Source organism: Grammomys surdaster, unplaced genomic scaffold (assembly GCF_004785775.1).
Source record: "Grammomys surdaster isolate TR1022 unplaced genomic scaffold, NIH_TR_1.0 62, whole genome shotgun sequence".
In the NCBI taxonomy this organism is placed as follows: domain Eukaryota; kingdom Metazoa; phylum Chordata; class Mammalia; order Rodentia; family Muridae; genus Grammomys; species Grammomys surdaster.
In genome coordinates this window covers 214,148-239,842 of record NW_021604564.1, presented here as the reverse complement: position 1 = coordinate 239,842, position 25,695 = coordinate 214,148, and the positions used below count along the sequence as shown (strand labels likewise).

The window sequence follows — 25,695 nt, the reverse complement described above, 5'->3', positions numbered from 1 at the left end:
CAGAGCCACAGCACCATGGCTGTGGAAGAGCTGGCAGTGTGAATCCTATCCTACAAGTCAACCAACAGACTCTAGGTTTACTATCATTCTGAGGCCCCTGGGTGGTTCTTTTCCTACCTACACCCTAGCAAGCTTGAACTGGACCCAGGACAGGTAGGAGGAGACGTACCAGTGTAATATGACAGTTGAAACAGAAGACATTTAGGGCTCAGGGAGAGTATGTTTATATATGTCCACATTTGCCCAGGGCCTGCACAGCAGCCACATCATCCCTGGCACAATTCATAGCAGGTGTCTGTCCACAGCAAGCGCTGTGACTGAGGCCCAAGCAGGCATTTGTCAATCAGATAATGCTTAACTAAGAAGGACAGATTAGCACACGGACCCAGGGTCTTTACAATTTGGAAGTAGCTGTCCAGTCTCCTCTAGACTCCGGACTTAGGAGTGTAGGACAAAGTGCTCTTATCATGGGAGTGAGCAGGAGGCTCAGTCTGGTGGTTGCTAATCAGGTGCTGCAGGGAGCAGGCTGTTGCTGGTCTCCATCTCCCAACTTCCTCAGCAGCTCTACAAGGCTGAGGGGAAACATGGCCTCCACTGCCCAGAACATGCCTACTACCAGCCTTGCACTTCAGGTGCCTACACTCCACTATGCTCCCTGTCACCTAGGTCAATTTCCCCCAGGTCTTTCAACTTGACACCTGTCACTTGCAAAGTGTGGGCGCAGGTATGGGAGCTTCTGACATGTCACTCCCAACATCTGGCACATCTATGATCATACAGTCTGTGTCATCCTCTTCATCCTCTTCTGTGTCTGCCTGGAAGCCGTCCATGTCCCCAGACCCGACCTGCACAAAATATAGCCTGTCAGCATGTTGACCCATGCACTCCCCAACACACTGTCCTAGACAATAATTCTTGGTCAAACTATCTACACTGGGGCCTATTGCTGTAAACCCAGTGCTAAGATGAGCTATGTTCCAATCTCAGAACTGCCAAGGGCAGCACCCCACAGCAACCTGAATGGCTTCTGGACTTTGGATTCAGAGAACCAACTGAACATGCACTTTCTTGGTGTTTCTTTGGGTGGCTCCTGCAAATGGGGACTGCTGCTGGAATCCCTGGCTAGTTCAAGGGCTTCTGGGGAAGAGACAGATGTAGCCAGGGTGACACCACATGGTGAGGAAACAGCCTGGCAGTCTTTGGGAAAGGCAGCTGTTACTCCAGTTTCAATGCCTCTTGTACATGGAGGCTGAGGCAGGAGGATAAAGAGTTGAGGCCAGCCTGGGCTGCTGCTTAGTGGTTAAGAACCCTGGCTGCTCAAGGAGGGGACCTGAATTGGTTCCCAGCACCCACAGGGCAGCACACAGCTGCAGAGATCTGATGCCCTCTCATACTTGTGTGCACATGCGCACACATCCATACACGCAGACACACACCTATAAAACACAAATCCTCAAAATGGAAAACCAAGGCTCAAAAGCTTGCACAGTACATAGTCTGAGGATGATCACAACTGCTGCTGCTGGCACGAGGGGACAGGTGAGTCATAGGGTCTTGGGGAGGTAAGAAACTCTGGGTGACTATGATGGTAGTCACGACAGCTAGGTTACTAAGAACCAGTCCCTCAGTCAACTGTGGCCTCTGGAGGAAGCTGTGCATGCAGATTCAACCTCTGTTCAGTGCTGTGACTCTCAAACTGCTGTAGACGGCAGCTAGACAGCCCAGTGGGTAAAGGCGACTGCTGCACAAGCCTGGCAATCCAAGTTACACACCAGAAACCCTTGTGAGAACAGAGGAAACCAATGCCATAAAGCGGTCCTCTGACCTGGCATAAACTGTGTACAGCCTGCTCTAGGCACAGGTGAGCAAAAGCCCATGCCCTCTGCAGCTCACCTGTCCATCGTAGCGCCGCTTCTTCATAAACTGCGTGATGCACATGGTAGCCGCTGGCTTCCGCTTGAGTGGCATAGGCGTGCTCTGGCCAGGCCCCTCGGTGGAAACATTGCCACTGTCTTCCCTGGGTGCTGAGGGCATGGCGGTGACATAGGTCCACTGGCAGGGCACTGGCAAGCACTCCTGGCCAAAGCTCCTGAGCACTTGTGGGTGCACATACCAGCACATACGGAAGTCGGGCCGTTTCTCATAGGCAGAGTTCTCGGAGATAAGGCGCTTCAGCCTGGCCTTGGATGGCACGGCCACAGCATCCTCCAAGGTGGCCATCTGCAGGTGTTGGGTGGGACTCGGGAGGCTCAGCAGGCCACGGCGGCACTGCTCCTGGAACTCACGGATGATCACCTTGCTCCCGTTCACGTTGCCATGCAGCAGAGGAAGCAGCTGGGCCAGGACTGTGGGATGAGACGGGCTAGGTGAAGCCATGAGAGGCCCATCCATCCTCACTGTGGGCAAGGCACACTTCAAAGAAAGCTACTCAGCATGGGCTTAAGACTGACTAAACCACATGCCTACTTCCTAGTGGCCCTGAGCAATGCCATGTGGTCAGCTGTGTGTGCTCCCATATTCCTCCTGAGCAGCCACTGCTCACTCTGAGCTTCCAGAGTGTTCCCAGGTTTATGACAGAGGGAGTGGCATTGCACTCTGGTCCAAGTCTCAAATCTGACTTAGCATTCTGCTGTGGGTCCTACAAGGGAGCCAGGCCTAGGGGCTCACACCTGCAATTCAAGTTCTCAGGAGTTGGAAGCAAGAGAATCACCATGCGTTCAAGAACACTGCAAGCCATCTGATAACCTCAAGACCTGTCTTGAGTCACAATATAAGATACTGACTCAAAAAACAAAACAACAAAGTCAAGGATAGTGTAGCAAGACTGGGGTGTGGCTCAGTGGTAAGCACTTGGCAGGTTCATGTACAACCTGGGTTTGTACCAAGCACCCAAAATTAAAAGGGCAAGCTGCTACACAGATGAGCAGAAGGCCCTGTCAGTTGTACATGCAGACAAGTTATCAGTGGACAAGATGCCCACATATAGGCCCTGCAGACTTGTGACTTCATCAAGGATACCCAGATGGGCTGTTCCCAGATACTCCCACACCCTACTTACTATGCTGGTCCCTCTTTTCCCTCCTGGAGGCCCTGGGTTCTGGCTCGTCAGGGGATGCCACATCCAGCAGACATGCAGTGAACTGTTGCAGTAGCTTCAAGTCGGAACCTGTGCAGTGGGCTGCTTCTGCCGCCCACACACATCCCACCTGCACAGGCTGCAGCACACGAAAGCGCTTGCCCTTGGCTAGGAGCTCGTCCCACTCCTTGGCCTTTAGCTTCTGGCGTACTCTGTGGTTCTCAGGGTCCGTACACTCCTGGCAGGATATGGAGCAGACCCTTGTTTAATGCCCATGCTCCCTGGCACGGAAGCACTGGTGCTGAGCTATGGAGAGCCAGCGCCAGAGCCTAGGAGGACGTAGCATTGAAGGACAACTCTGAAAAGTCAGGTCACATCCTGAATCATACGTTGAGTTAGGATAGTTCAGTGGTTTTGGCTGTCCAGCCTCACAGCTTCTATGATCTAGTTAACAGGTGACCAAATCTCCAACCCCAGAAATACCCTGCTCAATGTGGCTTCCAGTAGGGCCTGAGCTGCCCAACGACATCATGGCCAGAAAGAGATGAGAAGGCACAGCCAGTCTGACCTCAGCCATCCTGTTCAGGCTCAATAAATCTGCAACAAGGAGCTTGGGACCTAAGGATACTACTCAAGCTCTCCGCAGCCCCTTATGGGAGAGCTTGCAGGGGCACAGGACCTTCTGGAACTGTGGGGCAGCCCATGCTTTCTTTGGGGGTTAGAGCTCTAGGTGAAATCTGCAGGCCAGGCTGCATGTTAATCACTCTGCAGCAGAGATAGCCCATGCCTGCTCACCCAGAGCCTAAGCCAAAGCAGCTGATCACCTCAACACCCTATAACCAGCTCAGGCAGGAGCCCTCACCTCAGTTACGCCTTCATCTTCAGATAGGTACCCATGGGGCACAAAGAAGCCATCGTCCTCATCCTCATCTTCCCCCACATCGTCATCCTCATCCTTTTAGAGAAAAGAAAAGAGCTCACATGCACACAGAACACCGAGTTGAAGGCCAGTCTGACCTCACATATAAACATATACATCCATGCAGGCATTGATGGGCTTGCAGAGCCTGCCTAGTGCCCAACATTGGCTCTGGATGTTCCCTAGTTTATCCTCAGTGCCACAGTACATCTAGACGCATCTACATTGGTATCAGCAGGACCATATTTAGTCAGTGAGCTGGGGAAGCAGGTAGAAACAGCACATGTAGGCAAAGGAAGAAGGGACTGGTAGGGCTCAGTGTGGCTCCAACAGTCTATGTGCCTGGGGGAACTGGGGTGGTAAGCAGGACCAGAACAACCAGATCAACAGGCCCACCCCACATAAGCCAACTGTATAATGGCTGGCTCCTGCAGTTGGTGTAGCTGATGCCATTCATCCCCACTGGGTTACTTACGCCCTCACTGTGCGACAAAGACTCCCCAGGTTCCTCCTCTTCCCATTCATCATCACTGTCTACCTCATAGTCAAGAAGGTTCTGAAGAGAGAACAAGGCATAAGCATCATGGTGGAACATATAGAGCATCCCACCCCCATGCGGAACCCCAATCCCAAGGCCTACTTTGTCCTGGGCCCAGGGGTTACGGGGGCGGATGATGGCTGTCTTCTTGTTCCATGTCCCCCAGTATGCTGGCCGGTGGTTCTCTGAGAACTGCAGAAGCTTCATGCGGCCAAACTTTTTCCTTTCAGGCACACCATCCACCTTGCTGCTCTCCACAATGACCACATCCCTGGTAATCAGACTATGCTCAATATTGTGCTCATGGCTGGCTGCCATGTGATCTGCCTGTTCAGGAACTGCTCAGGACTGTTGTTCCTGTTGCACCCAGGGTGCAAGTGTGCCCCACAGCCCCATGACATGGAACCAAAAAAGACACTCTGAGATTTAGTGATTCTAGACCTCAGCAGCATAGGGCAGCCTGGGGGTCCATGCCAGGCTCTATGGCCTGGTGTGCCAGCTCTCACCTGTCCATGATGTCTGTGTCATGGCCACAGACTTGGGTGGGCCGTGATCTCAGGGGTAGCCGGCCCTTTAGGTCACTGAGGAAGGAGCTTGCCACACTCTGCTGCTGCAGGAGCTGGTCTAGCTGATCGCACAGGTCTTGATCCAAGGCAGCCCGGCACCGTGGAGCCAACACCATGTGTTCTTTGATTTCAAAGGGGGCAAACTTACCACAGGAGCCGGCCAGGGTCTGCAATAGGAAGAACTCAATGTACTACCAGCAAATGAGAAGCTGTGCTAGCCCTGGTGCATTGCTGCATGGTGGCCAAAGGGAGCTGCATGGGAGCTGGAAGTTCTAGAGTCTTCCTTCTTTGGAGTGATAGGAATGGATTTCAAACAAAGCCACTTGAGAGCTACCTCCACCCTGGTAACTTTAACCTCACTTGTGGAGACCCAGCCTTGTGTATATATAGCCTGGGTTGGCCTCAAACTCACAATCTTCCCATCTAAGCCTGCTGAGATGACAGGCATGGGCTGACATAGCTGTCTTCCAGATTTTGGTTTCCTGCTTGTGGGTTTTTTTTTTCTTTTCTTTTTTTCGAGACAGGGTTTCTCTGTGTAGTCCTGGCTGTCCTGGAACTCACTTTGTAGACCAGGCTGGCCTTAAACTCAGAAATCCGCCTGCCTCTGCCTCCCAAGTGCTGGGATTAAAGGCGTGTGCCACCACCACCCGGCTTTTTTTTTTTTAACAGTTTATTTACTTAGGGGCTGGAGAGATGGCTCAGTAGTTAAAAGCACTGGACTCAAAGTCCTCTTGTGTTCTCTGTATGCATATGGTACATAGACATACACACAGGCAAAACACTCATACAAATAAAAACAAAAATCTAGCCAGGCAGTGGTGGCGCACGCCTTTGATCCCAGCACTTGGGAGGCAGAGGCAGGCGGATTTCTGAGTTTGAGGCCAGCCTGGTCTACAGAGTCTAGGACAGCCAGGGCTACACAGAGAAACCCTGTCTCAAAAAACCAAAAAAAATAAAAGCAAAACCAAAAATCTATAAAAGAGGAAAAGCTCCATTCACTTTGTTATGTGTATGTGTGTGTGCCTCTTGGTCCGCACATTGTCTGAAACGTTTGTTAAACTCCCTGAGCTCTGGAAAACCAGTTTTTGTGTGCACTGAATGACTAGATGACTGGGATAGATGAGTGAGATGAGAGACAAGGAGCAGCTCAGGCCCCAGGGATAGCATGTAGCAGAGCTCAGAGCTAGTTCCTTTGCTCTAAGAGTAAAAACACAAGAGTCCCCAAAAGAGCCGGTTTCAGCCATATGCCCTGTTGGTTGGACCATTCACATCATTGGCTGTGCATTCTCAAGTTTTTCTCTCTGAAACATCAACCAGCCATGTTGGTGTACACTAGGGCTGCACTTTGTACATAGTCTGGCTGTTTGGTTGGTAGTCTCCCTAGTGGGCATACTAGAGGCTGGGAACTCCTAAAAATCATGCCACCCAAGCTTGGCCTCAGGACCTCTTGGAGGGCAACCAGGCCCTACTAGTATATCCCAGAGCTTCCCCTGGGCTTTCCAAAGCTCTGAGTCACAGAAGTAGCAGCTGGACCCCTGGGGCCAGGAAATTCCTGTAGCATTAGGAATATTCAAGATGGTCATAGCCCAGCTGACCACCTGAAATCTCAGTGGTCCTACTAAGGCACAAGCCAGACCACCAGGCAGAATGCAGATCTAGTATACAAGGGCTAGCAGGGTGGCTCAGCAGGTCAGCCTGGTGACCTGAGTTCAACTCTGATAACCTGTCCGTGATGGGTGGGAAAAAAAAATGAGTACAAAAAGTTGTCTTCTGAACTCTGCCCAAGCATACACAGATACAATAATAAATAATAAAGAAAAAGACAAACCAGGGGCCAACAAAATATCTCAGGGTTAAGGATGGCTTGCTGCCGAACCTGATGACCTGAATTCAATTCCCAGAACCTACACATTGTAAGAACTGACTCCTTTAAGTTTCATTCTTAGCTCCACATGTGTTGTATTGTGTAGTCACACCCTTACTCTATAACCATTAACCTCATGGATTCAAAGTATATTGCTCTTAACAGAGGACCTGAGCTTAGATGCCACATTCCAAACCTCAAAACCTCAACTCTCCCTAATTCTGCAGAGACAAAGCCACAGAACATAAGACTTTCCAAGCAAAAAACAAAGCAGCCAGAACAGGAAGGGAAAAAGTCCAGGAGATGGCAAGCCATCATAACATGGTGCAGGTTAGAGCAGGGCTATCCTCAGGGTACTCCAAGCCCTTCCCCCATGTTTCTTTCCACCATAAGGTGAGTGGGTTTTTAAACTGGCTCTGGCCATGGTATTGGTCACAGGTCAAGTGGGTGGAGCCATGTTGAGCCTCTAGTTTCATAGGTTGATCAGCTAGGGACTCGATGAGACAGAGCAGACATAAAAATGGAAACAGGATGCTTCACTGAGCTGTCAAGAGCATCATTTCTTCACTCACCTACAGGCTGAGGTAAAAGACTAGCTGCCACTCATGGCATGGTGGGAGGGGCCACCTTCCACCTCAGTTCCCACATGGTAAAGCTGGTCAGAATCACTGCAGCTTTCTTTCCCCATTTCCAGGTAGTCTCAGGGAATTGCCATGGAATCCACAGCACTACGCTGTGTCTCATAGTGGCCAGGTGATGAAGATGACACATCGTGTGCAAACATTAAGACCATGTTCAGCCCCTGGCATGTGCTCAATCCTGAAATTGCAGCATTCAGGGGCTGAAGGAGAAGGATGGTGAGCTCAAGACAAGCTCAGCCTACACAACCAGTGCTAGCTGGATCCTAACATCCCAGGGCCAGGATCTAAGATACCCCAGGCCACCAAAGCAACTGTGGGAGCAGTGCTTGAGCAACAGATGTCACACAGTATGTCAGGAGAGGAGATCTGAGAGTGGGCAGTGAAGGTAGCTGGCTTGGTAAAAGGTCAGCCTCAGTCTACCCACTTTCTACTGCACCTCAAGCCTCTCTGTTCCTAGGGTTGCCATGCAAACTACAGAGTCAGCTCCCAGAGTGGCATCACTGGCTCCATAGCCTTCTAAAGGCAAAGAAAAAGCTCAGATTTGAACCCTGACAGTAATGTATTTGGTGGTCCTAGAGTAAGGCTAAGGAGATGTGTTGTCAGTAAAATGTTGCCATCCAAGGTAGCAACCACATAAAACCCTGAGCCTAGCACAGGGGGTAACCTGGCACTGGATTGGGAGCAGTCAGAGCCCCCTTCCCCCTTCCTACTTGCTGGCCAGCCAGTTTATAGACAATTTGCAGGTAAGAGATGATCTCAAAAGACAGGGTGAATGATGGCCAACTCATATTATTAAAAAACCCAGCAAGAGTCAGTTGTACCTGGAACAGAGCTGAGGTGGCACTCACCTTGGGAGCCTGTGGAGTCTTCGGTTTCTGAAAGAATCTAGTGATCTCCGCCTTCTCTGCCTTAATGCGCTATGGTGGGAAGGAGACAAGACAGGCACTTACCCCAGGGCATTCTGGAAAGGCAACATTACCCCCAATCCATGAAGGACTCGTCCAGCAAGGACATGCCCAACACTACAGGGCATGCACCCAGGCTACCTTACCTTTTCTTCCTCCCGTAAACGCTTCTCCTCCTCTTTCTTCCTTTTCTCCTCCAGTTTAGCCCTGGGAGACAGAAGAAGTGAGTTGTGAGCTCAGGGAGCCAGCCCCTCCCATATCCCACCTGGCACTGGGACTAACAAAGGAAAATGCACAACCTCAAAGTTCTTTTCTTTGCCTCTGAGACACTCTTTCTAGGCAACATGAAGCCTCCTGCCTGAGTGCTGATGTTATTGGTATCCAAATAAAATTATTTTGAGAAAGGTTCTCACTATGCGGACTAAGCTGATCGGCAGCTTTCAGACTCCATGAGCCTGAGTGAGGATTAAAGGTATGCACCACATCTGCCCATCAATAGAAAATTCTTGATAGGCTGGGGTTCTGTGGGTAGAGTGACGGCTAGTCATGCACCAGGTGCTGCTGTCCGTTCCCAACATGTCAAAAGTCAGATGTGGTGGTGTGTGCCAACACCCAGCAGTAAGGTGGAGGCAGGAGAACCAAAACCCCAAGGCCATCCTCAGCAATACAACAAACATGCTCAAAAGTCATTTGCCGTTTATTAATCAACCATCTATTTGCAGGGAACAGAGAATGTTTTTATTTTTTTTTTTTTTTATTTTTTGGTTTTGGTTTTTTTTGGCTGGGCATAGTGGCATAACACTTTTAATCCCAGCAGAGGTAGGCTGATCTCTGAGTTTGAGGGCAGCCTAGTCAACAGAGTAAGTTCTAGAACAGCCATGGCTACAGAGAACCCTGTCTCAGAAAACCAAATGAAACAAAACCAAAAATAGAAAAACAAATGAAGAGTACTATCTGGATAGACATGAGAATGTCTTATGAGATACAGAGCTTCTGTGAGCCTCTTTCAGAGTCAAAGCCTTGTGGGACACAGTGGCTCTCCACTGATGCAATAGCACAGTTAGTAAACTGAGGAAGAAGTCCTGATGTGACCAGAGCATCTAAAACCAAATCCCCACCAGCCTGGTAGCCACCAGACAACCAAAGCCCACAGCCCCACAGTACACAGGCCAGAAGCCAACTACCTCTCTCCAGCCAGGCTCCAGCGAGTGAAGCACAGAAAAGACTCAGCAGGAAACATTGATGCCTCTAGGGTCCTGCCACTCACTCTAGAGCCTCCTGCCGCTCCTTGCGCCTTTCCTCCTTGAGCCGCTGCTTCTCCGCCTTCTCCTTCTCTTCTTTCTCACGCTTTTCCCTCCGCTCCTTCTCCTTCAGCTCCTTCTCCTCCTCCTTCTTCCTTCGTGCCTCCTCTTTGGCTCGCCGTAGCTCTTCCTTCAGCTTTTCCTTCTCCTCCCTCTGCTGCTCTCTGTCCTGTAAAGACAGTGGCAAAGGCACCTTGCAGGTGACCCATGACAAGAACTGCCCAGCACAGAGCCCAGGGTTCAGGCCAGCACTTAAGACACAAATGGTAGGACAGCGGTGGCTACCAGGCAACAGCTTTCCATGTAGCCAAGGCTGACTCAAGATTCCTTGCATATACACACTGCATGACTCGATTTCTTTTGAAGTGGTTGACTGGGCTGAAGTATAGGAGTTTGGTGGGAAAGTGTTATACAGAGTCTTGGGTTAGACCCAATCAATGTCCAGCAGAGGTCCTTCTAGAGACTAAGCTCTAGCCCAGCAGGTCTATCTACACTTGGAGCCTAGGGATGTGGGCGGCTGCTGTAGCAAGCCTGTTAGGTACTGGGTACCCTAGCATATTTTTCAACTGGGCCATATCTCTCAAGTGCTACTTTCTGGCAAAAAGAGGCAGTTTGAACTGAACAGGAGGCACAGGCCTGACTGCACTGCAGGGACCTGTCTGTTCCCGGTTGTTTCTAAGGAAACAGGTGCCCTGGAAACAGTCTGGCCACCATACGTGCACATGTGCTGCTCACCCAGACTAAGCTGCACTTGGAGATACAGGCATGCTGTCCTGTCACCGGAGAGACCTAGGCCAGTTGGGCTACGCAGTAAGCATGTGTCTAAATAAAGAGATATAATAGACAGGACTGGGGTGCACTGTGGAGGATCAGTATGTTCAGCATGTAAATAGCCAACCCTCCAATACTGAATGCCAAAGGAACCCCAACTGGTATGGCATCCTTTCCTAACTTCAAAGGGGCCATGTAGTCCAGTGGGCACAGCAGGGCCTAGACTTTTCCACATTAAGAATCAGAGTCCCCACTGTGAGCCACAGGGTGAGAAGCCACAGCAGCTGTCATCTCTACATTATCTGGGACTACTCCGATGTGAACTTAACTCACACCCTTCCAAGGAAGTGACACTATGACAGAGCTATTTTGTTTGGTTTTGTTTTTTGATTTTTTTTTTTTGAGTCAGGGTCTCACCAGCTGATGGTGGTGTATGCCTTTAGTCCCAGCACTTGAGATACAGAGGCAAGCAAATCTCTGAGTTCAAGGCCAGCCTGGTTTATAGAATGAGTTCCAGCATAGCCAGTTCTAGAGAAACTCTGTCTCAAAAACAAAACAAAATGAAAAAACATAAGAAAAAGAGAAAAGAGATAGGGTTTTACTATGTAATCCTGGCTGAACTTGAACTCGATGCTCCCTTGACAGGAGCTTTCCCACCACCTCGATTTGACTAGGAGAGAGTGAGACCCGGACACCCCAGGATATCACTACTATTAGTGCAATGGCAATACGGATACAGCTCAGAAGAGCACAGAGGTTTGGAGAGCTGGGAGGGAGGGGCCTTACTCTGTGCAGTTTGCTCCTGCCCTTCTCTGTGGAGCCTTTGACAAGGTTCTTGGCAACCTGAAAGGAAAGACAAAGAGTTTAAGTCACATTTCCCAGGGACTTCATTCCACCTGCACAAAGGGCAGCAGGACCTGGAGCCTGCAGGGGACATGGTGAGTACAGTCTGTAAGCCCCACAAAAGCCTAGCAGTTTAGCAGTTGACTATTTATCTTGAAGCACAAGGACATGATTAAGCCCCAACACAGAAAAATGCCAGGTGTAATGATAAGACAGTTTTAATCCCAGTACTGGGAACCAGAAACAGGAATGCCTGGGGGGGCTCCCTGCTTAGTAGACTACTCAACTAGCTGGCCCAAGCCCAAGTGGTATATATACACTAGAAGCCACCTAGGCATGCACATAGATTTTTTGGAGAGCCACTGTTTTGCATGGCCTGCAATGGTTGAACTCTGAAACGCAGGGCCACCAGACACTTCGTTCCTTGATTGCTTCTCACTGCTGATATGCCTTTCCTGTCACTATTACATAGCCTAATGATTCCCGGGCATCAGTCTACCTTATTGAGCAAATTTCCTGCAGGTCAACAAGAACATGAACTTCCATGAATTAATGCTGTTTAGATGAATTAATGACTTTGTAGAACTCCTGATTTGATTCAAATAATTTTAGGAGATGGTTTTAGTTGTTTTGCCAAAAAGTTATAATAAAGTTAGAATCAAGACTAGAATGTGGTGGCTGGAGAGATGGCTCAGCAGTTAAGAGCACTAACCACTCTCCCAGAGGTCCTGAGTTTAAGTTCCAGCAACCACATGGTGGCTCACAGCCATCTGTAATGGGATCTGATGCCCTCTTCTGGTGTGTCTGAAGAGAGTGACAGTGTACTCACATATATAAAGCTAAATAAAGAGTTTAAAACAAAAGACAGGTTGTGCCCCCTCATCATAAAATAATTAGTAAAGGCTACATAATAAGGAACACAATGAGTTGTCATAAACTGCACTAAGAAGAGAAATAGGCTTGGGACGGATTTGTGATTAAGGAAAAACACTCATTCTAGGTCAGGTCCAAGGATGAGACCACAGGCGTGCACTGTGATAAGGCAAGGCCATGTGAACTGTTGCTTTGAACTTATAATGAGCTTATAGATTAAACACTGCTTTAAACTCACTATATCCTTCTGTAAGTGCCCTTTGTATAACATTTTATCTACGAGGTAATTTTCCAAAGAACTTTTGTCTAAGAAGGTATAAGAAGGCCAAACAGGAGAAATAAGTGTGAATTGGGGGCTCTGCTCTATCCACCAAATGCATATATACATATGTCTATAGGTATATCTATGTAAATATGCATGAACACTTGTGGAGTGGATGAGACAGGTGGTTGGGCTTGACCAGAGTGTGTGGTGTCTATGCGTATTGTGTATAAGATTTTCTTTCTTTTCTTTCCTTTCTTGACAACAAAGTTAATGAGTCCCAGGCCTGGGCAGCAGAGAGGTCCTTGAACCAGAGAGAAAAGATCCCTAGCAATTAAGCCTTTTTTTCTTCTTAATCCCCTGCTGCTACTAGCAGGAATTAATTATCAGAAGCCAATGGCTTTTGGCCTTAGAATAGCAAATAGTTATAAGTAGAAGAATTGCCAGCCGGGCGGTGGTGGCGCACGCCTTTAATCCCAGCACTTGGGAGGCAGAGGCAGGTGGATTTCTGAGTTCGAGTCCAGCCTGGTCTACAGAGTGAGTTCCAGGACAGCCAGGGCTACACAGAGAAACCCTGTCTCGAAAACAAACAAACAAACAAAAAAGAATTGCCAAAGATAAAAAAGTTTCGGCCCCGACTGCTGTTGAGCTGGACACTAGCAGATACAACCACAAAAAGGGGAACAAGAAGCCCAATGTGATGGCCATGCCTTTAGTTTTAGCACTGGGAAGGCAGAGGCAGGCAGCCTGGTCTATATAGCAAGATCCAGGACAGCCAGGGAGACACAGTGAAACCCTGAGCTCTGGCCCCCAAAAAGGGCGCACAATGGCTATAGACCAATAATCAAGAGTGTCTTCTGGCCTCCATTCTCACAGAGGAACTAACCCACAAAGGTTGTTTGTCAATGATTATATAATTTAGAGGTAGCGCCTCTGTCTAGACTCCGCCCCCAGTAAGGGACTGGGGAGGAATGTTTAGGGATGAAAGCCCCACCTGGAATCCCCAGGTGAGGTACAGCCCATCCAGAATGTGCTCTTCTATGTTGAGTCAAAGCAGAAACATGATTGTAAAACCAAGAAACTGCAGTTTTTTGCAGCCAATAGACCGTTACCTTACTCAGGTAAGTAGAGCACAGACAAACATCCCAGTGAGCAGAGAAACCAGCAAGTGGATGGAAGTGCTGAGCTTCCAGGAGAGAGCAGTGGACCTCTGCTGAGCAGGGAGCGAGCTCCTCCCAATCTCACCTTGCTGTGTTCAAAGGCTGAGCCCTTTATCCAGTCTTTTATGCAAGTCCAAATGAAGCCCTTCCTGGTTCAAATGAGTCTGAGTTCTTTGTGATGCTAGAGCTGAAACCTGGGCCTGTATTGCCAGGCATAACATCAGGACGGAGTCCCTTATCTGCCTTCTACTTTTTAGGATGTAGCAGGTCACCTTGGCTGGGCCCATGAACCAAGCCTGTAGTTCTTGCCCTTGTAGTTCTTGCAACTTAGTGGAGATTCCCTAAAATACCAACTAGGGGCTGGGTGCCTGGCTCATAATACTAGCCTTGGACATGCAAGATTCTAGTTTTTATACACAACGAACAGGGTAGAAATAGCTCTGCAAGTTTCTTTTAGACTCGGTGGACAACTCAGGCAGCTGAGTCTTAGTTGAAAAGACCTAAGGCAGAGGCAGTATGGCATAGCATTGGCTATAGGGACATGGGAAGGCCAGGCCCTGTTTCCAGACCCACGGATGGCCATGTGCTGTTCTCTGTCTTCAATGAGTGAGGTGATCACATCACCATAGTGTCAAGCGGTGTCAACAAGCTTTTCAGATCTCCGTTGAGTTTCAGGCCAACCGGGGCTACAGAGAGATGTTGTCAAAAGACAGGCAAAGCTGACTTGTTAGTTCTACCCAGAGAACCTAACCAGTCACAGCACAAAAGGTGATGGGGCAAGGCTCTGAAGGTATAGAACACATAGGAGCTGTATCCTCTACAGAGGCTTCTCCAGGGGGATCCCAGGACACCAAGTAACTAAGGCACACTGAGTTCTTCTGTGAAAACTGTGGGACCCTCAAATGCAGAGAAAACAGTCAAAAATATTTTCAGTCTAGACAGAAAGACACACGTACAAACACAGATATACAAATAGTGGAGGACTTCAAGTGTACTAAGGGGACACTGGGACTATAAAGATATTGTTAGTGTGGATTGTTTTTAGACAGGGTCTCATGTGGCTCAGGCTGGCCCTGAACTTCTAACGACCCTACTAGCAGGCAAGCACCAGCAAACCTGCTTTCTGTGGTACTGGGATGAAACCCACCAGCCCTAAAATATTGGTGTGAGGCAGGATGATCACCCGTGCTTCCTATGCTGGGCTTAAGTTCTAGATTCAAAAGATCCTCCTGCCTCAGTGCTCATATGCATAGAGGACCAGAGCAGCCCCATCTGCCTGCCCATATAGCTCAGCAGCATCTACATAGCACCCGATGTGCTCTGCTGTGGGTAAACAACATTACGTGCACCACTATCTTGCCCTGGAAAGAATGATGAGGAAAGCTGTTCACAATAGATGCGAGTTTTCTTTTGGAATTTTCCCTGGCTTTGGTGCTTGGAGCCAAGGTATTTCTATGTTATGTTTATAAAAAGATAAAGAGAAAGGGAATAGCCGGGCAGTGGTGGCGCACACCTTTAATCCCAGCACTTGGGAGGCAGAGGCAGACTGATTTCTGAGTTCGAGGCCGGCCTGGTCTACAGAGTGAGTCCCAGGACAGTCAGGGCTACACAGAGAAACCCTGTCTCGAACACCCCCCACCCCACCCCCCCAAAAAAGAGAAAGGGAATATGTTCTATGGATGTGTGGTGAGGTATAGGGGAAGGGGATGCCTCTGTGGACCCATGCTGAGGCATCCCTTCCCCCTGAGGGACCAGCCACAGGATGGGATGGTATAGTATAGAATAAAATTTATTCAGGGCATGGGAGGGGCATTAAGAGGGTAGTAGAGATGGAGAAAGGAAGAGAAAGAGAGTAGAGAAGCAGAGGCCAGCCCTGAGCACGTAGAGGGGGAGGAGAGAATGGGGAAAGAACAGGAGCAAGAAGGCAAGAGATCAGGAGAGAGAGGAAGGGGCAAGCAGCCCCTTTTACAGTGGGTAGGCCTACCTGGCCGTTGCCAGGTAACTGTGGGGTGGAGTTTAGACAGAATGCTAACAGTAGGGGCTGGAGAGATGACTCAGGGTGAGAGCACTGACTGCTCCACCAGAGGTCCTGAGTTCAATTCCCAACAACCACTTGGTGGCTCACAACCATCTGTAATGAGATCCGGCACCCTCTTCTGGTGTGCAGGCATATATGCAGGCAGAACACTGTGTACATAGTAAATCTTTTTAAAAAAACCTTAAGTGTTATATGGAAGGAAAAGGTCAATAGGCCTCTTAAGAAGGATGGTTGAAGCTGCAGCAAGTGGCTGAGGTGTTCCCACCCACCTAGGGCCTCAAACACCTACTCCATCTCTGCTGTGATCCAGCTGTACCCTGGGTTAGGATACCAGAAGGAAATGCAATCAGCTTAGCTGTTTATCAACTACTGAATGGATCATGAAAACACAGTTCATAAACACAATGGAGTATTACTCAGCTGCTAAGAAAAATGAAATTATGATGCCAAGACAGGTGAATGGATCTCTGAGTTTTAGAACAACCAGGGAAAAACCAAGAAAAAAAATTTGCAGGAAAATGAGAGTAGCTTGGAAACTTATCCTGGGTAAGAAAACCCAGATCCAGAAAGATGAATGCTACCATATTCTCCCATCTATGGATGTGTGAGTCTACATCCACACAAGGCAGGAAGACAGTAAAGGGCCCTTGGAGGATCTCAAGGGAATGGATAAAGGATCAAGATAAGAAGGGTCAAATGGGGTGGGGCCAGGATGGAGGGCAGGAAAAATCAGACTAAAAAGGCCTCTGACAATGTCATACACAAACTTAATACTACAGAAGTATCCTAGCACACAAAAGCATGCATGATATTTAAACAGAGCTGTCCTAATTGGTGACAGTAATTTTAAAGACATGTTTACTTGTGTGCATGTTTTGTATTTATGCACGTATGTCTGTTACCATGTATGTTTGTGGTATTGGAAATTGCACCTTGGTCCTCTGAAAGAGCAAGCAGATACTCTCCAGAGCCCTGTGTTCTTATCTTTACACTCACATGAATCAGCTCTCTTTCTTGAGATATCAACAGAAAACTCCACAAAATCTACATTCAAGTAAGATAGTGGTATACTTGGCCCTGCATGGGATATGTTACCTCCATGAGAGCCACATCTGCAGACATCTGCAGTAAAACTATGCTTTTCTGACATGACAAAATTGTCACACGTATGAATTCACAGTAGCTATGACTGCATACTTAAAACCTACACAGATCAAGCCACACAAAATTCCAGCACAAATGGGAACACTCATGAATGTCCACCATAGCTGAGGAGCTACTGAGGAAGGATGGCTGCCAGGAGTGGGAGGGGCAATTTCCTACAGGGATCATGACCAGTAGATGGTTCCTGTCCTGCACATATAGGAACATGTAGGACCATGAAGTAGACTCAGCAGATGTAGTAGCAAGAGTAGGCAACCCTTCTCCACCTGGAAACCCACAAGCCTAGCTCCAGATGCCGAAATGCTATGTCTCCTTTCCTGGGTAGTGCAGAGCCACCTCCCCTTAAAGATGCCAATCCTCAGAGCAGATACAACAGGACTCAATGAAGATGCCATTGGATCATGGTGAGCCCAGCAGCAGGAATACACCTACAGTCTGGCTCTTACCTCTATGCCTCAGGAAACATGGCAGAAGAGTGAATGGGTAGAAAGACTAAGAACCACAAGATCAGGAAGTCTGCTGAGACTGTCTCCTAAAAACAGCTGCATGGGCCTGGAAAGATGGCTCAACAATTGAAACCCCTAAGTGTTCTTCCAGAAGTCCTGAGTTCAATCCCCAGCCACCTCACAGTGGCTCACAATCATTAGTAATAGGATTAGACGCTGTCTTCTGGTGTGTCTGAAAACAGCTACATCATACTCATACATACATAAAATAAATAATTCTAATCCCCCTCAAAAAACAGCTGCATAAAACAAGACCTGAACAATGAACATGCTTCCATGGAAGGGGGATATTTTCATGTGGTCCCATCCTATAAAAGGAACTACAGGCAAATAATGACTGCTAGGAGGAGACTAGGTTCTCCCAGGGATAAGCCTCCTTATTATTGTCTAATGCAGAGTGGTCAGTCAAAAGACCATCCACACAAACAGCAAACAAGGACTCTGCAGGATATATTTAGACTTATCTTTGTGCATACACATATATGTATATAACAATAGACTACCAACTTGAGGGTGTAGGACACAGGAGGGGTTAGAAGAAATGATAAAATCCTAGTTCAATCAAAACCTCTTTTTTTTTTTTTTTTTTTTCCTTTTTTGAGACAAGGTCTCTGTGTAACCCTGGCTGTCCTGAAACTTGCTCTGTAAAACAAACTGGCCTTGAATTCAGAGATCTGCCTGCTTCTGGATCCCAAGTACTGAGATTAAAGGTATCACCACCTTACTTAAACAAGACCTCATAAAATTAAGGGGAAAGGTTGAGGGTAGGGGGTTGTGTAGAGAATTTGGAGTTCAGGGAATTGGAAAGGTGTGAATCTGATCCAAACACATCATAAGCATGTTTAAAATTCTCAAAAACAAAGCAGACCGGTACCAGCACTTGGGAGGTAGAATTCAAGTAGATTACTGTGAGTTCAAGGCCAGTCTAAGTTCTGTATGTCCCATGACACCCAGGGTTATGTGAAGGCTGTGCTTCAAAAAAACAATGAAGCCGGGCGGTGGTGGCACAAGCCTTTAATCCCAGCACTTGGGAGGCAGAGGCGGGCGGATTTCTGAGTTCGAGGCCAGCCTGATCTACAGAGTGAGTTCCAGGACAGCCAGGGCTACACAGAGAAACCTTGTCTTGAAAAACTAAAAAAAAAAAAAAAAAAAAAAAAAAAAAAGAGAACACTGGCTACTCTTCCAGGGGACCCAGGTTCAATTCCCAGCACATATATGGCAGCTCACAACTGTCTGCGACTCTAGTTCCAGGGAATCCAATGCCTCACACAGACATACATGCAGGCAAAACACCAATGTATGCAAAATAAAAATTAAAAAAATTTAAGAAAAAAAAATGAAAAGAGACAAAAACTATCCTGCAAGCTAAGAAAATGGCTGCCACCTGATCAAGAAAAGGGGAAGAGGCTGGCTGGAAAAGCAATGGATTCCCTACAGTGACCCTTGAAGCACTGAGACATGCAGGACTTAGAGAGCAAATATGACTTACAAGATTTGGGGACAGGAGCCAGGCCTAGCTGTATCAACTGTCACCTGGCACTCAGGAGGAATGTCCTGGCTTGTGGCCAGCCTGGTCTACACAGCAAGACTCCCTGCTCAAATCAAAAACTACCCAGATAGATCCTGATAGGTTGGAGAGGCCTCAAATTTTAGATTCATTAGGGTCAGGAATTAACATCATGAGGTGGACCACTGACTCAGTGAGAGACAACATCTTGATGAATCTTAAGATTAAAGAGGTTCTACAAAATGATGAAGCTGGACAAAGGTAGTAGGATGTATAGATAGGAAAGTCAGCAATGCTGGAGGGAGGACACACGACAGTTTCAAGTTCAGTTTGTCAAATCAGCAGGTCACCATGCTCCCTCAGGATGTCTGTGCTATCAGTAAGTGAAGTAATCCCACACATCAAAAGTCACAGAGCCACCAAGGTAGGCAATATGGTTTCAAAGGAACAGCTGAACAAGCCACCCATGTCAGGGTTCACACCAAATAAAGATCTACTGTGAACAAATGAAAGTGCCATGCAACCAGAATATTTTGGGATTCTGAACCAACTTGGTTTTAAGGCTTCTTGTCCAACTATACATTCCAGGCTGGCCTCATTCATAATCCTCCTGCCTCATCCCAAATGCTGTTACCTATGAGATCCTAAGAACAGCTGAGAAGTGACACACTTGCCATTGTGCAGATTTGAAGCTAACAAAAGTGGGATACCCAATGACATACTTGAAGCCCAAGGCCTCCCTAGTACAGGACTCCTTAAGCACCAAAGTATGATCACCAGTGGAAAACCCCAGCCCTGACCTCACTCACTTGACTGCCACCAACACTCCAAGAAAGAGTTGAAATTAACTTCAGGTTCTGTGTGAGGGTGCAAAAATGGCTGCATGCAGGAGGCCCACAGCTGGGCATGTAATTCTAGCACTTGGGAAGCAAAGGAAGGCAGATCTCTAAGGTCAGGGCCAGCATGGTCTACAGATCCAGGTCCAGGACAGCCAGGGCTACACAGAGACCCTATTTCAACAAAACAAAAAAAACAAGGAAGCTGGAGAGCTCAATGGTTAAGAGCACTGACTTCTCTTCCCGAGGTCCCGAGTTCCAGCAACAGTGTATTCACACACAAAAAAATCTATATTTAAAACAACAACAACAAACACCAAAGGTCCACAAAATGGAAATAAATTATTTGAATTTGGGGCCTTTCCTCCAGGTCAAAATCTGCATGCTACATTACAAATATTCTAAAATCCATAACCAAAGCTCCTGAGCATTTAAAAGGGACAAGGGGTGCTGAGGTGTGATAAGACCCTAGTTTCCCAGGTCTCACAATGGAGTCCTTCATGCTGCTAACTATTCCCTTGTCTTCAAAGCTGAGCTTCCAACATTTGCCACTTTCCCCTGCTTCTCTCTCTCTCTTTTTTTTTATCTTTTTTTAAATCTTTCTCTTTATTTATCTACTAATTATTTTGATGTTTGTTTACTTATTTCTGGTGCTGGAGGTGAGACTTGATTTGGTAGGTAGGTGGTACTCACTTGGATATACCACAATCCTCAATACAATATTTAAAGATGAGTGGTATGTTACCACAAGCCAGCTGGCTGCACAGACTGTTTTGGGGTACCTTTCCAGATGCAGCCTAGACTGATAACCAGAACCTAGCAGAGCTCACATGACCATCCTAGGGTCACTACTAATCAGGTGTCAAAGATGTGTAGAGTAACTCACAGCCAGGCCTCCCACCTCAGGAACAGAAACCAAAGGTGGTTTTCCATGGTTTTGTTTTTGATGTTGGAGATTGAACCCAGGGCCTCAGACATGCTAGGCAAGCACTTTACTGTGGAGCCATATCCCCAGACACCTTTCCTCAGTTTTCTAAGTCTTCCTGTATGGTCCAGGCTGGCCTTAAATGCAAGAACCTCCTGCCTCAGCCTCCAAAACCCTGTGATTACATATAATAGGTTTTTTTGACAGGGTTGAGACAAGGTCTCATGCAGGTTAGGCTAGCCTCAAATTCACTATGTAACTGAAGATCACCCTGACTTGCAGATCCTCCTGTCTTTACCTCCCCAGAAAATAGGTTTCTGAGGTACCTGGGATGGAGCCTAGTGTTCCAAACTAGGGCTCTACCCAGGGTGAGGCTCTGCTTCCTGGGACACTAACCACATGATGATCTGGTGGGAAGGGAAAGTGTCCAGGCCCTGTCAGTGCCCTGGGATTCTGGAGGGTGGGTACTCACTCTGCAGATGGGTGTGGAGGAGGGGCTGCTCCCATCTCGATGTGCTGGGGGTATGGATAGACCCTCGGGAGAGCTGGTTGAAGAAGAGCAGCTGATGGAGGAGTGGCTCAGTATGGAGTCATCCTCAGGGCAGGACTCCAGCATTTCACTCTCTGAAGTGGCACTCCTATCCAGGGACATCATGGGAAGAGAGGCAGTGGGGGGCTTAGTGACCAGGATGTCCTCCAGCACCACCACAGGCACTTTCTCTATGAACAGGAGATCCCCTGCCTTGCTCCAGCTTGATAACTCCTTTGTGGGGCATGTCCTAGAACCTAGGGTCAGCTCAGGACAGCTCTGTAGTGAACCAGCCTGACAGTCACCCGTCCTCTTTGGGCCTCCTGGGCTCTTAGGCTCCTCTTCCACGTGGCAAGTAATGTCTAAAGGAGTCTCTAGGAGACATAGCTCTGCTGCAGAGTGCTCCTGCTGCTTGGCAGCTCCTTCCACTGTGGTGACCACACTGGCAGTGTCAGGACTTAGTTCACTGTGGCCCTCAGGGCTATCTGGAATGTCACTGGAGTTCTCGGTAAGGTCGATAATGACCACACTTGGTACTGGCTTGATTGTTGCCCTCAAGAAGCTATCAATGGGGCCCTGGCCACTGACCAGCTTCGTACTCAAGCCTACGTGAGAGCCTGTGTGACACTGGCTTTCAAAAGTGCCCAAAGACAACTGTAGATCCGGGACTTTGCCTTCCACAGCCGCTTTTGGTGATGTGTCTTCCTCAACTTTCTCCTTGGGAACAAGGTTCAGGCGTTTGAAGGGCAAACGGGCTGAAATGAAGAGAAGTAACATCTTTAGTGACAGCAAAGGGAGACTGTCACCCATCCTCAAATTCTAAGTGCCTGGGTATTACTGGCCTTACTGGGGATTGGGATGAAAATATCAAGTAATAATAGAGCTGCTGGAGGCTGGTCAGCAATTCAGAGCACTGGTTACTCCCGCAGAGAACTCTCGAGTTCAATTCCTAGCACCCACAAACAGCTGTTATTCCAGTTTCAGAGGACCTGAGACCCTCTTCTGACCTCTAAGGACTCTAGACATGTACATGATATAAAGACATACATGCAAGTATAACACCCACACTCAGAAAACTAAGGGGAAGTTAAACTCAGGCAGCAGTGAGGATTGGCAGCAGACACTTTCACATGACCTCAGGAGCTCATTCCATGCATTTAAATGTCAAAGTGCCATTGGTTAATTCTTCATAATCCAAAAACCAAACCAACCCTTTCCCCAAACTCAGTCAGCACATGAAACATGGTTGCCCTGAGGTTTCAAGCTGATTATACTTTCCACCCAAGCCAGCCTGGCCATGGAGTCCTGAGTGGGAAGGGAACTGCTCGGGGTCAGCCAGATGGACAGCTACGCTCTGAGATGGGAGCCTTGATCCTCGACACAATCCCGCTGCCTGGGGACAAGGGCATGAAGATGGCTTGTGAATGTAGGAGAATAAGAGATATACATGCACTGTCCAGCAGCACTTTCCACTTAGGTCCTGCCCCAAGCAGTCAGGGAATGTCTATCTGGATGCCTGACTTGGAGAAAGCTACTGGTACCTACTGGGAAGAAGTCAGAGTGTCACAGAGACAGCATGCAGGGTTGCAGGGCATACCTCCTCTGAACAGAGACACCAAAGGCTTGGCAAGATGGTTCAGTGAATAAAGGCACTTGTTGCCAAAGATGATGCAAGGATCCTCATGGGGGAAGAAGGCTATTGTGGTGGTTTGTGTAGCTTGGCCCAGGGAGTGGCACTATTAGGGAGTGTGGCCTTGTTGGAGTAGGTGTGTCACTGTGTATGTGGGCTTTAAGACTCTTGTCTTAGCTGCCTGGAGGTCAGTCTTCCACTAGTAGCCTTCAAATGAAGATGCAGAACTCTCAGCTCTGCCTGTACCATCCCTTGCTTGGATGGTGCCATGCTCCCACCTTGATAATAATGAACTGAACCTTTGAACCTGTAAGCCAGCCCCAATTAAATGTTGTCTTTATAAGAGTTACCTTGGTCATGGTGTCTGCTCACAGCAGTAAAACCCTAACTAAGACAGTTATCTTCTGATTCCCATATACCACAGAATACATACAAACATACATGTAGACACACAAAAATGAATCACCATTTGGTTTATTTGTACACAAATCAAATGGTAAGTTGAAAATCCTGTCCCAAGGTGCAGCTTTGCCTCCTAGTCCCTCTGCAGGACACACAATTTCAATCTCAGGGTTGAAAAGGGGCTTCTTGAGAAGGTATGCTCTTGTGATTCCAGCTGAAGCAGGAAGATGTGAAGGTCCAGTATGGACTTTGAAGCTAGCAGATAAGGTGGGCTAAAAAGAAAGGTCCTGTCTCAAAAACTAAAAAACAGCAGCTAGAGAGGTGACTCAAGGGTTAAGAGCACTTCTTGCTCTTGCAAAGGACCCAAGGTGGGTTCCCAGCACATCTGGTTGTTCACAGCTGCCTATAAGTACTGTTTCAGGGAATCTGACACCCCATAGCCTCCAGGGCACTGCAAACAAGTAATGCACATAAGCACCCAGAAACCACACACACCACTTTAAAACGTTTAATGAATCTTTTAAAAAGTCTATAAAATAGGAGCTAGAAACAGCTCAGTAGTCAAGAGCACTTGCTGCTCTTACAGAAGCCCCAAGAGTTCAGTCCCAGCACCCACTTGGTGGTATAACAAGTATAACACCTGCAGTGGGAACAATGCCACTGCATGCACATAGCACATTAAGAAACATGAAGGTAAAACACTCATAGGACAAAATAAAAATAAACAAGTCATCAAAAAAAAAATTAAGCCGGGAGGTGGTGGCGCACGCCTTTAATCCCAGCACTTGGGAGGCAGAGACAGGCGGATTTCTGAGTTCGAGGCCAGCCTGGTCTACTGAGTGAGTTCCAGGACAGCCAGGGCTATACAGAGAAACCCTGTCTCGAAAAAACCAAACCAAACCAAACCAAACCCCAATCAACCAACCAAAATACAACCCCCTCCCCCCCAAATTAAAACTGGAAGCATGGTGGCAAACACCTTTAATCCCAGCAAACAAGATTACAGAGGCAGGTGGATCTCTTTGAGTTCTAGACCAGTTGAGGCTACATAGTAAATAAACATGTAACGTCTCTCTTAAAATATGCACACACTAGCTTTCATTAAGAAATAAAAATCAGCAAATGGAAACAACTGCTCTCAGTTCATGTCCATACAGCATCCATGGACCATAATTCAACTTCATACTCACAGTGAGCCCCATGTTTATGTAGGCTCACTAGACACACATATTACAAAGTAAAAAAAAATCCAGGGTAGTCACAGCTCAGGGGTGCAGGGCTTGGCTGTCCTATAAGGCCATTGAAGAGACAAGATATAACAAACACAATCCAGAGACCTCCAATGTTTAGTGGCCAATACTTGGGAGAGAGACTATCCAGCCTGAAGGAGCTACTGCCCTCCACTCAGTCCCTCACAGGCCGCTAAAGACCCCACAGGAGCCAAAGGAAACAACTTAGGAACCAAGTTTAGAACTTATGTTACCTTGTATCAATCTCTTCACTGGAAACCCAGGTCTGTCTTTGCAATCCATGGCTGTAGGTAAAGCAGAAGAGAAGTTACTAAGGGTGAGGGTCATTGACCAGCTAAAGTCCACAGCAGTCAAACACAAGCAGGCTCCTGTGGCCTTGTCTGGTCCACTTGAACTGTCATGCAGTACCAGCTGACCTAGAAAAAAACTCATGGCAATCCTCCTGACTCTGACTCTCAGATGCTAGCATCCCAGGCACAAAGTACCACAGCCTGTTTTTACAGACTTAAAAAAAAGAATTACTTATTAGATTACTTATTAGGTTTTTTTTTTGTTTTTTGATACTGGGCCTTAATATATAATGGGGATGACCTGGAACTTGCAAAGGTCTACTTGCCCCTGCCTCTCAAATGCTAGGAATGAAGGCACATGCCACCATGCCCAGCTACGATTATTTACGTGTATACATACGTGTTTGTGTGCATGGTGTCTACAGTTCCACCAGCTGCCCTGGATCTGGAGCTACAGGCAGTTGTGAGGCACTGGATGTATGTGCTGGGATGGGTACTCTGGTCCTCTGTAATAGTGAGTGCTCTTCACTGCTGAGCCTCTCTCCTTCCCCCCAGTTTTTACATTTTTATATTTGCTTCGTGTGTACCTACCAGTCCACATTGCCACATGGTGTATCACAGAACAGAACAACTTGCACGAGTCAGTCCTCTGGGTCTACTAGTAGGTTCTAATGACAGAGCCCAAGTGGTCAGGCTTAATAGCAAGTACCCTGACCTTTATGCCCCATCATCAGCCCCCCAGAGGCAGTTTTCATGGCTGGGAAAGGCTTGAGGGATGCTACTCACCTTCAGTTAATATATAGGTACTCCCTATAAACAGACTACAATGAACAAGCCAATCCCATAACAAAAAATTATTTAGCTCAAAATATCAACACTAAGCAATACTACCCTAGGCT

General features: G+C 47.7%; 1 protein-coding gene across 1 annotated transcript; it reads right to left on the bottom strand.

Annotated features, from left to right (window-relative positions):
• Positions 1–208: 208 nt before the first annotated feature.
• Chaf1a (chromatin assembly factor 1 subunit A) lies at positions 209–24,802 on the bottom strand. Its single transcript, XM_028764179.1, has 13 exons — positions 24,740–24,802; positions 21,168–21,979; positions 11,368–11,424; positions 9,777–9,979; positions 8,656–8,716; positions 8,453–8,521; positions 5,040–5,266; positions 4,636–4,804; positions 4,471–4,551; positions 3,939–4,031; positions 3,059–3,314; positions 1,894–2,345; positions 209–845 (listed from the first exon to the last, which is right to left on the bottom strand). Exons 1-13 carry the CDS (start codon positions 24,786–24,788, stop codon positions 702–704), a joined length of 2,673 nt encoding a protein of 890 aa, XP_028620012.1. The 5' UTR covers positions 24,789–24,802; the 3' UTR covers positions 209–701.
• Between the last annotated feature and the right edge of the window lie 893 nt (positions 24,803–25,695).

Excerpts from the sequence above, each read along its gene's own strand:
- Chaf1a (XM_028764179.1), bottom strand. The coding sequence starts at position 24,788 with ATGGATTGCAAAGACAGACCTGGGTTTCCAGTGAAGAGATTGATACAA. Across the intron at positions 4,805-5,039 it reads GACACAGACATCATGGACAG|GGATGTGGTCATTGTGGAGA; the intron begins GTGAGAGCTGGC and ends TCTGATTACCAG. Across the intron at positions 846-1,893 it reads AGCGGCGCTACGATGGACAG|GTCGGGTCTGGGGACATGGA; the intron begins GTGAGCTGCAGA and ends TATTTTGTGCAG.